The sequence below is a fragment of the Daphnia carinata genome, chromosome 1 (genome assembly GCF_022539665.2).
Source record: "Daphnia carinata strain CSIRO-1 chromosome 1, CSIRO_AGI_Dcar_HiC_V3, whole genome shotgun sequence".
Classification (NCBI taxonomy): domain Eukaryota; kingdom Metazoa; phylum Arthropoda; class Branchiopoda; order Diplostraca; family Daphniidae; genus Daphnia; species Daphnia carinata.
The window spans coordinates 1,001,830-1,014,148 of NC_081331.1; the positions used below are offsets into that span (position 1 = coordinate 1,001,830).

The following is a 12,319-nucleotide window of genomic DNA, read 5'->3' on the forward strand; positions in this document are numbered from 1 at the left end:
GTGAAAGTGCTCAATGATCTTTAAAAAAGAAGGAATTTCCGAACAGAATTTGTTGTGTATTGGTGTGTATACTTGAGAACAAAAAAAAAAAAAGACAAGCAAAACGAACTCATTTATAAAACTCATGCTCTGCTTCATCCTTTTTAATGTTATTTTTGTATCCCTTTTCAAAGTCTTTAGCCAAAACAATGTAGCGGTTCTCTCGAACAGCATGCATGCCGGCTTCTTGACAGATTGCGTTTATGTCTGCGCCAGAAATCTTATCTGGTCTCGCAACAAAATCTTCCAAATCCACCTCGTCACTTAGATTCATCTTTGCGGTTATAGTCGCGAAAACTAATCGTTTCTGTCGCCGATCGGGCAACGGGAATTCAATTTTACGATCTAGACGACCGGGACGGAGAAGAGCAGGATCTAACGTATCGGCTCGATTGGTTGCCATAATTACCTAAATTTGTTAAGGAATTTAGCTTAAATTGATGAATTCACACAGGTGGTCTTACTTTAACATTGGTCGTCTGATCGAAACCGTCCATCTGATTAAGTAATTCCAGCAAAATGCGCTGAACCTCACGATCGGCACCAGTTTGAGCATCAAAACGCTTGGTTGCGATGGCATCGATCTCATCAATAAAAATAATTGCAGGAGAATTTTCCTTGGCAAGACGAAACACGTCGCGCACCATTCGAGGACCTTCACCTAAATATTTCTGGACAAATTCTGAACCCACAACACGGATAAAGGCTGCTGTTGTATGATGTGCCACTGCTTTGGCCAACATGGTTTTGCCACATCCTTTATACAAAAATAACAATCTCGTGTATAATGTCCATTTGTACACAATACTGTTCTACCAATTACCTGGAGGCCCATACATCAATACACCTCTTGGGGGATCAATACCAATTTGCTTATAAAGCTCAAAATGTGTCAATGGTAGCTCTACAGCTTCTCTCATTTCTTGTTTCTGCATGTCCATTCCACCAATGTCAGCATATGACACATCAGGTTTTTCATCTTGAAAAAGAAAACAATTGATAAAAAAGCTGTCTATGAGGAGATGAAAACAGTGTAGGACAAACCTGCTCCAAGCATAGATATGGAAGAATCTGCTTCTGGTGGTAGTACATCAACAAGAGCATTGCTGTGCTTGTGTAAGGCAACACTTGCTGATGGTTTCAAGAGTTCCCTGTCAATGGTTGAAAGAATTCTGACAAAGTAATTGGACCCAGTTGTGCTGCCAACAATTCCAGTATTCTGATCAACAGCTTCGAGAAACTGTCCAATGACCAATGGTACACTCTGAATCCGTTTCACTTCCTCTTGAGCGTGCAGGTATTCCTTCTTCAGATTTCTTTGTTCATCTTTGATGTAAGCTTCCTGCACAGTCAACGATTCTAGCTGCATTTGTAATTTCTGTATATGTACATGCATATGTTAATTTCGACGAAAATGTCAAAGTATGGGCTGTAAGATCTAATACCTTGTATTTAGTGTAAAGATCGTCGATGTCAAGTGCTTCATTGATGGTTGGAATTAATAAATTGACGTTTGGTTTTAAATCCGGAATAGCTTCTTCCTACATTGAATATATTAGTACGTGAGAATCAATCGTTTATCATATTACTAAATCTTCTTAAATTTAAAAAATTTAATATTTACCGTTCGCTCGGGAACAACTACACACATATCCTCCATGATGATGACAAGATGTTTCTGCAGCGCCTTACAGAAACAGAAAAAAGCCGAATAACTACCACTACTGCATTGCCAGATCGAGTTAAAAACATTACGCAGCTTACTCGAATTCAGCTTCAAGCGGCCAGAGCGCGCCAGCCGGCCAATGGCCCCATATGAGCTTATTTGAAATAAGGGCACAATTGGCTTAAGAATTTTTACCCTGTTTGAGATTGTAATAATATATCGTTTCTAAAGCTATTCGTGTGAATAACGTTCGAAATAATTGCAATTTTGTATTCCAACTCACAAAAATGGGAAAAAATTAAAAATAACGTTATGTTTATTTTATATATATGAAGTTCTTTTTTAATGTATTTTTTGGTTCGAAAATCACGTCTAGAATTTTTTTTTAAATTTGTCAAATCAATTCCGAAAACTAGAACACTATCAAATCGTCAATCTTATTTATACATAGTACGTAAGGCGAAATAATTCTTGATTACATAAGGCGACATAAATTATTGTAATATAACTCTTCATTTGTCTTGCAATCTTATTTGGTCACTCGGTAAGTTTTTAGGCATTATAGTAAGACCCAGTCTTCATCTAGATGTAGGACTTCATAGCGTTGTCCTTCGTCGCTTTTCAAAGGGGATGATGTCAATAATTGGTAAACCTCCCCGTTGGAGTCTAAAACCCATAATTTGTCATCGATAGTCACTAAAATTGAAAATAATCGATATTATCGATCCCTGAATACGTCAGATAAATGACTACCTACCAGAAATGTATCTGAATGAGCCGGGTATCATATACCATTTGTTTCCAGAGTGATTTTGCTGTGTAATACCACTTCGGCGAAAAATAGAACCGTTGTTCGTCAATGCCCAGATGGCGTTCCCACTATATTGGAATACAGTTTAAAAAGGAAAAAAAATTTATACACATTATAAAAAATTAATTATTTGTAAAACTAGTCGAATATAGTTTGTAACAAGAGATGTTTCACTACACATAAAGTTACCTGACAGCGAGCTGAGTAGCCTCGACACCTTCGACAAGGTTCCATCCCGTGCCGATGGGTAGCTGGCGTGTTACACCTTCTCTGACGTAGACGCAGCCATTGTTGTCCAAAGCCCACACGGCCAGATTGGAAGAAACATGGATCTACAAAGCGACTATCAGCAAGCGATTTCTTTTTTAAATTTAAAGCTCTATCTACTACCTCTTTAAAAGATATATCAAGTTCATCAACAGCAATCCAAGCAGGTGCCAGAAGAGTGGGAGGTCCATTATCACCAGATCGAAAATAGATTTGGCCGTGTTGATCACATGCCCAAGCTAACTCAGGGCCTAACGACACATAGCGTAGTCTGCTGCTCGATTGGAATTGCGCGGTGGATAAATTGACCCAGCCGCTGCCAATGGGATTAGAATTTTTCACGCGAACGAATATTTCTCCGTCAGTGGTCAAAAGCCAAAGTTGATTGCCTATAACGGAAAGGTGGAGGATGGGGCTATCTGTTGGTAGAGACACTTGTTCTAATTGTTCATCGCCGTAAAAGCAATACAACCGTTGCTTATCATCGACAAGCCAAACGACGCCCACTTTATCTTCATGGTTGAATCCGTTTGCGCTTATTTTATGCCACGACTGAACATCGTTGTAATGAAGTCCATTGGCCCAGTTAACTTTTTCCCAAGAATATCCTATTCCAGGAAGAATGTCATATATATCGAAGTTAGGAAAAATAAAAGATGAAGAACAAAAAAATTTCGTTTTTGTTTTTACCTATTAAATTTTGAGCTGTCATCAAGAGAGAAGATCCAAGAAGTGCCAAGCAAATACGTGAATTGGTCACGGCCATTTCAAAGCGAGAGCTTTGACGTTTGAAAATGGACGAAACGTTGAGCCAATTGGCACTTTTAAGCTGCCATTCAGGTGGTAACACGGAAGACACCTGCCACCATCGCTTGTCATGTGCAGTTCTGAAGAACATTTGCTCTGACTGATTGAGAGCCCATAAATAACGGGCGGGACTTAGCGCCATGGTTAATAGTTCTCCAGGAGTATCTTGGCGTTGCCAACCGACTCCCATAGGTGATTTATTGTTAATCCTTGATCGACAGTATAGAGCTCCGTTGGTCAAGAGGACGAAAACAAGGTCGCTGTGACAACGAAGCTGCGAAACGGTTCCCGGTACGTCAACTAGAACCATTTTTTTTGGAGACTTGACGGATCGATAACTAACGGATCCATTAGTATGTAGCATCCAAATATAATCATCCACGGTGTCCGGGGAAACCTACAAGACAAATTAATGAGCTTTTTAAGTGTTTAAATATATTCGTAAAATGTAAACATTTACCAACTGAACTATGCCAATGGATGAAATGTAGCTGTCTAATGTGTTCCAGTGCTGTGCAACTGGACAGTGTGGATTGACAATCAGGCCTTGGTAGGCGGTTCCTTTATAAAGTCTCCAAAGCTGCTGGCCACAACTAGAAACAGCAATTTGGCTAGCGGGCGTTTCAATGGGTAACCAATCCCTAGCCTGAAAGGAGGACTCTGTTGACTGATAATAAACGTATTTGTGGCCGTAGATGATGACGACATAGTGCTGACTTGCCGATACACTTGTCACCTTTTGCTTAGCATCTATTGGACAAATAATCCATTCTGACAATTCCTCCTGTAAGGGGAAAAAATGTTAAATTACACGTTTTTGTATCAACAATAACGGTCTTTCTTACTACTGAAATATTTTCATAATCTCCACTCGAAACAGCCAGGTGACTGGGGGTTGATTCTGTGGTAGTAATTATTGAATGCGGGTTGCTCTTGTCGTGTGGATCTTCATTTGCGTAAATACTACACACTGTATCTTTTGAATTGTCCTCAAGTTCTTCATTAATGGAGGAGGTATCCTCTGAAACAGGGACTGCGTTTTCCATTTCAGAACCAGCAGGATGATCCATTTGTTCAGTCTCCACAACTGGTTCTTCATCAACTTGAGTTGGTTCGTTTGGACTGTTAATCACCTGATCCAAATGTAACAGCTGAGCAAGAAGTTGATCTTTCCTCTTCAGTTCTTCAAGAAAATCATCTTTGACAGCAGGAGGAGAGGATGCATTCTCCAACCAAGTCTCCACTCCGTTCACAGGTGTAGTTTCACATGGTTCTACGAAAGGCACCACATCATCTTGAGCATAAAATTTGCGGTTAAGTTTCAATTTTCGCTTCCGACCGATGTACGACCCATAGACCAATTGTTCTTCCTCTGGACAAATAGATCCTTCCATCGGCGAGGCTTGGCCAGACGATCCGTTTGAAAGTGGAGAATCAAAATGATTCGATTCTGAACGATTCATTCCTTCCGTTTGTGACATGGGTGAGGATCGTTCTACCGATGAAGTTGGACTCGGAGTTCGCGTACGATTTAAGAAATGTGGTTGGATCGGTTTAGGTGGTGGACATCTGCTGATTGGTACCGTTTTCATGTCATTGAAAAGTGGAGCTAACGCGTTGGATAGCGATTCTATGATGTATGGAGCTGTGTTTGTTACGGGAACGGACAACGGTTTGATATCGACATCGGAGATTTTGTTGGCTAATTTCGTAATGGTTGACTGGAAGGTCGGTTTGGTTAACGGTAATTTATCTCTCCAGCCAGAAAGTAAGGATCGGTCGAGCGTGGCAGACGAAGACGGAAGAGTGGGGGATCGGTCGGGCCGGTCGGAAATGCGGATCAAAATGCGGTTTTCTAGCAAAAGAAATATCTCGTTGTGGAAAATAGCTGCATGCCGGAGGCTTTTGGGATTGAAACGACTAGAACAAAGGACGGACACTTGTCCCGATTCGTCCCCCATTCGACCGGTATCTAAAATGAAAAGGCTAGTGGGGCTGTGAGTTAAAACAAAGCCATTGCTTAGGCAATAAACGGGTCCGAAGTGGGGGTCTTCTACGTTGCGATATTCTTCGTGAATGGATAATAAAATTAGTTTGGAACGTGGCTTTGAAAGGGATTCCTTGAATATCAAAGTCTGGCGGACGGACCCTTGACAATCGGAGAGCCAAAGGCGAGTTCCTGGGCGGGCGCTGTAGATAACCGTTTCATTTCCAAAATAGCCAAAATCAGCTCCAAATGGCGCTGGATTTTTACGATCTTGTAGACCCACTTGATTTTGTTTCGTGTCGTGGGCAACAATCTCTGCAACCAACGTTCTTTTCATAGAAGAAACTAGTACAATGTTGTTTTCTAGTGGGTGAAATCGGAGTTGGACAATAGCTGATGGTTCAAGCAGAACTTGTTTGATTGGACAAATGATGTTGTGCTCAAATTTGCTAAGAAAAACTCTCCCTTCTTCATCACCAGATAATAGCTGAATTCCACTTCCATCCCAACAGAGCGTAGTAACAGAAGACTTATGTTCACCACTAAACATTGTTATCTGCATTACATAATTGCAAATTTAAAAAATGACTCCAAGCAACATACAAAGTATGATACTTACAGGGCTTGACTGCACAGCATTTGTGGAAAATATGGCAACTGTTCCTGCAAGATTGCCAGCCGCCAGGATTTCTCCATATTGACAAAGGGTAATAGCTAAGGCTGTAATAGGTATGAATTTGTCATCAACACTTCTTCTGCTCACACTATGATTGCTGCGACCGAACCAAAACAGAACTCCAGCATTCGAACCCAATACTATTGAATCACAACTTATGGTGACACAGGTCAGAATAAGTTCTTTAGACACAAATCCTTGGTGAAACCTCGGAGGAATCTTTTCAATTACGTGAGAAAGAGGGGCCCATTCTCTATAAACGGGGTGGTCAGTCGGTCCATTTTTATGTTGATTTTGCGATGCACGTTGTGTAATACCGACGATTGTTCCGCTCATGCTGTCGTCTTCGGAGTGAACGGCCTAAAACCAGCACTTGTGAAGTTCAGTAATCTTGAAATCTGTTTTCAGCCAGTCAATTTTTAGCACAGATAAATCTTTCCGTGCCAACCTTTATGAGTCATTTCTAGATAGTGGTTCTTTTTACACTACGTAGTATATCTATGTAAACACCTGTCAAAAGAAAAAGTAGTCTGCTAGACTAGTTACAGTTTTTGACGTCGAAATCGTAATCGACTTGTGTGCTAACGCTTGAAACAAAAGTTTCAAATGCAAATCTAGCGAAAATTTTTCATTTCAATTTTACTTGAGTTGTTCTTAACGTTGTTATCAAATTGCTGTCGTGTAAATATGGGCATGTGTACTTGATCAAGAATTCCGCATGTTCAGTGAACTTTTAAAAGGAAAAAACGTTGGAAATGCGAAGTGTTCATTGTTTCGAGCCAGAGTGAGAACGGCTTGATGGATGGCATTAATTAATGAAGCAACAAAAACAGTTTCCTGATAAATGGAAGAACATGTTAAGGCAGGAAAGCTTAAAAAAGAAAGATAAAGAAGTGGGCGGTGCATATACGACGACGAAGAAGGGGTCCGTACGTTGTATATGCAGTGCAGTTGGGTTTTATTTTTTATGTGCGAGCGGATCGCACATGCTCGATGACCCAGACAAAAGCTGCTGCTGGCTGCTGAGGGGTTTCAACTTGAAAAATGAGAAGGGGGTGGGGGTTGAAACTTCCTCTTTTTTTTTCTCGTTCCCCTGGAATATAAGCAGTACCACTAGTGACTTCGATCCGATCTAGTCGACACTCTTGTTGACTCTCGGTTTGAAAACTTTGATTTTTCTCCCCCACACACAAAAGGTAAAACAAAAACCTACGTTGAAAATTGTTTTTGACCTACACTATTGAAATTTTATTGAACCGGTTTTAGTTGCGCATAATGGAACAGAACTATTTCATCGACGATCCCCTGGTTGCTTACAAGGCTAACTTAGCCCAAGTTCTACATTGTTTACTCTGGACGGATGAGGGGGAGGAGAACAGAAGAGGAAACGATTCCGGTGAGTTGTTGGCTTCCACCCTGCGGCAGCATCTGCGCAAACAACTGGCTTTCACCGAATACGTCCAACTACAAACATCTGCCCGGCTCGTGTCCGTTGACATCCGTGATAATGGCAACAACTTGCCTGCCATTACGACTAACACAGCAATCCAGCGCCAGATTGCCGCCGTGACTGATGATGATGACGACTTGATCCGACGTCGTACATTGCTGATGGAATGCTTTCAGGGCGTCAATCTCCATTACTCGAGTTACACCCAACAACGTCTGACCCCTCCACCATCTCCTACACTCAGTCAAATTGGGCCTAGTCTTTGAGTAACATTGTTCTAAAATTCACAAGGCGTATACGAGTGCAATTATTTACGTTTACTTTCATTATTTTGAATGTCATCGAGTACCCTAGTCGTTGTCTGCCATCTTTGCCATTGTTCGAATTATCGATTTGGCAATGTTCCAATAACTCAGTTGAAACTGTTCAGTATTAAAATGATCCACAAAATGCACTAAAAAAAAGGGAAATAAAACACAAATGATTTGTATTGCCAGTTTGGAAGAAAGTAGGCTTTGAAAAATGACTAGAAAAGGCTGTCGGTCACAAAAGTTTTCGAAATTAGGTAATTATAAGTGAAACGAAATTAAACGTTCGAAAATCATGAACAATTTTTTTTTTTTTTTCTGGTTTCTGTTTTCATTGTTAAAATTGCACTGGTCGTTGTCAGCGATGTATGACATTTCCGAAAAAGATCTGCAGATTTTTCCTGGAATCCATACACGTTGTGGAAGAGAGTCGACTATGATAGTGTTCACGGAATCACGTTGTTCGATGATGGGCCGGGATTACTAGCGACGTGAGATCGGCGGCTGTCCAGGTGTTGCTGCAATTGCTGGATAACTGGATGGTCGGCATTCAGTTTTTCCTCTTCCATGAGATAGCGGATAGCCTCTTTACTGCAATACTCGTAACCTGCCAAAGTGGCATCGCTCACATGACCAATCTCATCATCTTCCGATTCGTCTTCTTCGTCGGGACTGCCGCAATCGGATTCCGGTGGTGATGGAGGACGATGAAGCCGACTAGCCTCTTCACAAACGAATGGACGAACCAAAGCCACAGCTAAAGCCCCTGGTCCCTGCTGGTCACCTGGAGCTGCCTGATAAGCTGTTCGATGAGGGTTCGATCCGTGATCAGCTACCTCTGTCGTAGTTACAAGTGATCATTTTTTTAAAACCACACGATGACATCTGCTATGGCCTGGTATTTATAGAAAGCAGCAGACAGCTGCCCTTTTCGAGGAAATCAAAACACTTACCTAAAAGAGATCGAACTCGTCGTGTGTCTTGCTGACGAGAACTTTCATCTCCTTCCTTTCGTCAGGTTATTTTGAAAGAAGAAGACATGAAATAAGGTTAACGTGTTATTATTACTGAAATGAAAACGATTGTATATTTACAGACAAATGACGTTTGCGGCTTTCCATTGTTGATGCGTTATCCATGCTGACTTGAAAGTCTGTCGCCAGCGAGTTCCGAGCGTCGTTTGACCACACGATTCAAAGTTATAGACGGTCTATATGTCCAGTGAGAAATGGAGACAAGTCAAATTGGGGGGGGGGGGGGGGGGGCTATGGAGCGCAGTGCAGTATCGCAGGGCACAATCACATGATTCGTTTAAAGATGGGCATCACGTACGTATACTATTGCCCGAACTTCCGGTAGTTCTATAGCACAATATCACTTGCTACACGCGCGCTGCAGAGTTTCACCCAACAATCAATTCAATTCATTAATGGTGAAACTTTTGTTTTACAGTAATCCTTGATAATATTTCACGGGAGACACGGAGTTTCAGTTCTGGTTGGGATCGAACAACATAAGCTACTGGTTCTTTGGCTGTTGTTGAAGTAAGGGAAATCGTTTGAATTGCTCCCCGAAAAAAAGGCAAAAAGAAAAAAACAGATGGAGGGAGTCGAAGGGGGCCAAAGAGGATGGGGCAGACGGCAGGTGTCTCGTGCTAGAGGGGAGGCCGCAACTCCCTCTTGGTATATAATCTCTTCTTTCCCCCCTCCATCCACCCACTATACTACACTTCAACCTACACCGTTCTGGAGAGAAAAAAGAAAGGAGCCCTTCCTTTCTGATGGTTGGGATCTTTATTCATCGACACGAGCTACGTTATCGATTCGCTCACGATCTTCTCATTCCAACCATAAACTTTGATGTCCTTAAAAGTGTTGTGAGTTTTCTGTGCAAAGTTCTTTCCAGAGTACCAGGAATGATCTTCCAACTGTTGAACGCCCCTTTCAAAAGTTCGCTGTGGTGGGCTGCGTTGGATAACGAGTCTGAATTGGACTTTACAATAAGCCAGTAACTTCCACGCAAACAACGCAAGTCAAACTTTAGAACACGAATTGGCCTCCACTCAAAGTTACACTATGGTACCATAAGCGTTTTGTAGGACTTTTGCTTTGTTTTCGAATGGTACACTATGTCTCATACAGTACCTCCGACACGAGTGTATGTTTATGTTTATGTGTGTAAGTGTAGTTCCATATAAATATCCTTCCGTCCATCTGATGAGCCATAATGAGGGCCGGCTGGTTTTGCCAGTAAAGGGCCACAGTCCCTTTCGGTCTTGCGAGAGCAACCAAGCTTGCAGGTTCGGAGCAGCTGCCACTGACAATTGTTCCGTGAGCAGAAAGGGCAGGCAGCAAGCTAAAAGAGAGAAAAAAAAAAAGGGGGGTAGGGCTTCATAGTAAAAACGAAGGGGGCAGAGGCATTCCACTGTGGCAGCAGCTGCCGGCCACGCGTTGCATTTGATTGGAGGGTAGAGGGGCGGAAAATGGACGAGAAAGAGAAAAGACCCAAAAATAACAATAAACTAAAAAAAAAAAAAAAAAAAAAAAAAAGAGAAAACCAGTGGCATTGAGGAGGGGTCAAGTCGAACCTCCTACGCTAGTCTACTATGTACCGTTTTGATATTTAGATGCACTGTATATCCCTTAAACCCTAAAGACCACTCCAGCGTTCGTGCATATACATCAAAGCAGCACGCGGGCTGCACGGCTCAGCGCGCATCCAAAGTCTTCGTGCGGTCGAGCGAATTGTAGCCGGCGACACGCCGCCCAAAAAAAAAGAAACAAATGAACTCTATGTTTGAGTGTGTCTATTTTTTTTTTTTTTTTTTTTTTTTACTTTCAATGCTTCATTTTTGTTTCTTTTTATGGTTTCAACGAAAATTCTGGTGAACAAGAACCGTGAATTTAATGTTATGGTGTGCCATCGTCAAAAGACCTTGGCTTGCCATTAAAATACCACCATGGACCATTTGTCTTTATTCAACAGCCGTGAAGTTTTATCTGCGTTTTCATTTTTCTTTTTTCTTAATCCAACAAAAGGAAATAAATAATTTGACGAAAGGCGACTGACCGGATCGATGGCATTGATTAAAATGCCATAAACTTAATCGTACCGATAGATTTTCTCAATGATATATTGATTATCGTAGAAATATTACGTCATAAAACGACCTTTCCTTTTAAAAGGGGAAAAAGAAAATAAGTGGGTAAGATAACAAGGTAAAATGCTGTACCTAATAAAATGGAGATGGGCTTATACTTGGCAGCCATTTTGCAGCCACGGGAGGTATAACAAGGATATCCAATTACCCATCATACCAGCTCTAGCTTATATAGATAAATGTGGCGGTCGGTATACAGTCAAACAGAGATGTATATATAGTGATGGACGTGAGCAGTGGTAAGTAGGCTGGCTTGATTGAGGTAACGAACAAAACTGAGCCAAAGGATAAAAATATAGCGTTAGTGCTGGCGGTACTTTATTCGAACAAACAATAATCATAGACCTGTAGACTATTAGAGGAATTAAGGTCAATGACGTTATGCGCTTGTGTACAAAGAAAATGATGTTTAGACTGTAGAGTTTATTCTTTGCAATTTTTAAACAGTTTGGACTTTATAGTGCATCGGTATACAGTACACGAAAGAAACACGTAATTGGATGGGATGACAGAGAGCTCGATTGCATGAATAAAAGGAGTCGATGGACCCTGTCGGCTGTTCTTGAATGTCCTGGACACAATGGAACATAACAACCTAGAAAGAGAAATAGAGACAAATTAAAGTTTGTGCGGGAAAGAGATCGAGGAAACGGGCGAAAGAGGAATCGGGATCGGTTGGATTTCCATAGGGACTTTTAGGGGGGAAAGGAAATGGAGCGAAAGAGATCTATTGTTATTTAGACTGATGTCATTCCCTATGTATAGTGAAATATTGATCGGCTAAATACGAAGGTTCCAACAGAGAACATCAGCTGTGTAATTAAAGGAGACCAACGTAATTATACGGCTCCCTCATCACGGAGCGGAGAATAATTTCTCTATTCAACGGTGAAGTAGACAATATCACGCCTCTCCTTTATGCAGATCCGAGTACCTTCTGCTAACGTCTTTGTGCGCATTTACCTAATTTCTTTTTCTTTATTCCGTCATGCCAAGACTTTGAAAGGTCAGCAATCAATACGAAAGTAGCCAAACATGGAAATGAAATTCACGCTGCGCTAATGTTAGTCTAAATACACATCGAATGCTGCGTCATTAATGGGAACTATTCAGGCAAGATTTCGATGCTGCTCGTCTGTTTCTGTTAT

The 12,319-nt window shown here is 41.4% G+C and overlaps 4 protein-coding genes across 4 annotated transcripts in view; 1 reads left to right on the top strand and 3 right to left on the bottom strand.

The window, feature by feature from the left end:
* Positions 1 to 35: 35 nt before the first annotated feature.
* Positions 36 to 1,801, bottom strand: LOC130692109 (26S proteasome regulatory subunit 6B). Its single transcript, XM_057515182.2, has 6 exons — positions 1,664 to 1,801; positions 1,485 to 1,580; positions 1,084 to 1,417; positions 863 to 1,018; positions 504 to 796; positions 36 to 448 (listed from the first exon to the last, which is right to left on the bottom strand). Exons 1-6 carry the CDS (start codon positions 1,697 to 1,699, stop codon positions 110 to 112), a joined length of 1,254 nt encoding a protein of 417 aa, XP_057371165.1. The 5' UTR covers positions 1,700 to 1,801; the 3' UTR covers positions 36 to 109.
* A 384-nt stretch (positions 1,802 to 2,185) lies between these two features.
* The window catches only part of LOC130692099 (tectonin beta-propeller repeat-containing protein 2-like), an 80,572-nt gene continuing 70,438 nt past the window's right edge, over positions 2,186 to 12,319 (bottom strand). Inside the window, exons 2-9 of the mRNA XM_057515169.2 lie at positions 6,197 to 6,613; positions 4,436 to 6,133; positions 4,051 to 4,374; positions 3,474 to 3,987; positions 2,907 to 3,391; positions 2,706 to 2,848; positions 2,463 to 2,584; positions 2,186 to 2,401 (exon numbers count right to left, since the gene is read on the bottom strand). Of these exons, the coding sequence (XP_057371152.1) occupies positions 2,265 to 2,401; positions 2,463 to 2,584; positions 2,706 to 2,848; positions 2,907 to 3,391; positions 3,474 to 3,987; positions 4,051 to 4,374; positions 4,436 to 6,133; positions 6,197 to 6,589 (3,816 nt within the window). The 5' untranslated portion in view covers positions 6,590 to 6,613 and the 3' untranslated portion in view covers positions 2,186 to 2,264. The remainder of the gene's footprint in view (positions 2,402 to 2,462; positions 2,585 to 2,705; positions 2,849 to 2,906; positions 3,392 to 3,473; positions 3,988 to 4,050; positions 4,375 to 4,435; positions 6,134 to 6,196; positions 6,614 to 12,319) is intronic.
* LOC130692117 (uncharacterized) lies at positions 6,982 to 8,303 on the top strand. The gene is made up of 2 exons (XM_057515192.2): positions 6,982 to 7,449; positions 7,520 to 8,303. Exon 2 carries the CDS (start codon positions 7,529 to 7,531, stop codon positions 7,967 to 7,969), a length of 441 nt encoding a protein of 146 aa, XP_057371175.1. The 5' UTR covers positions 6,982 to 7,449; positions 7,520 to 7,528; the 3' UTR covers positions 7,970 to 8,303.
* LOC130692114 (uncharacterized) lies at positions 8,174 to 9,538 on the bottom strand. Its single transcript, XM_057515189.2, has 3 exons — positions 9,106 to 9,538; positions 8,965 to 9,019; positions 8,174 to 8,849 (listed from the first exon to the last, which is right to left on the bottom strand). The coding sequence occupies exons 1-3, from the start codon at positions 9,148 to 9,150 to the stop codon at positions 8,458 to 8,460; spliced, it is 492 nt and encodes a 163-aa protein (XP_057371172.1). The 5' UTR covers positions 9,151 to 9,538; the 3' UTR covers positions 8,174 to 8,457.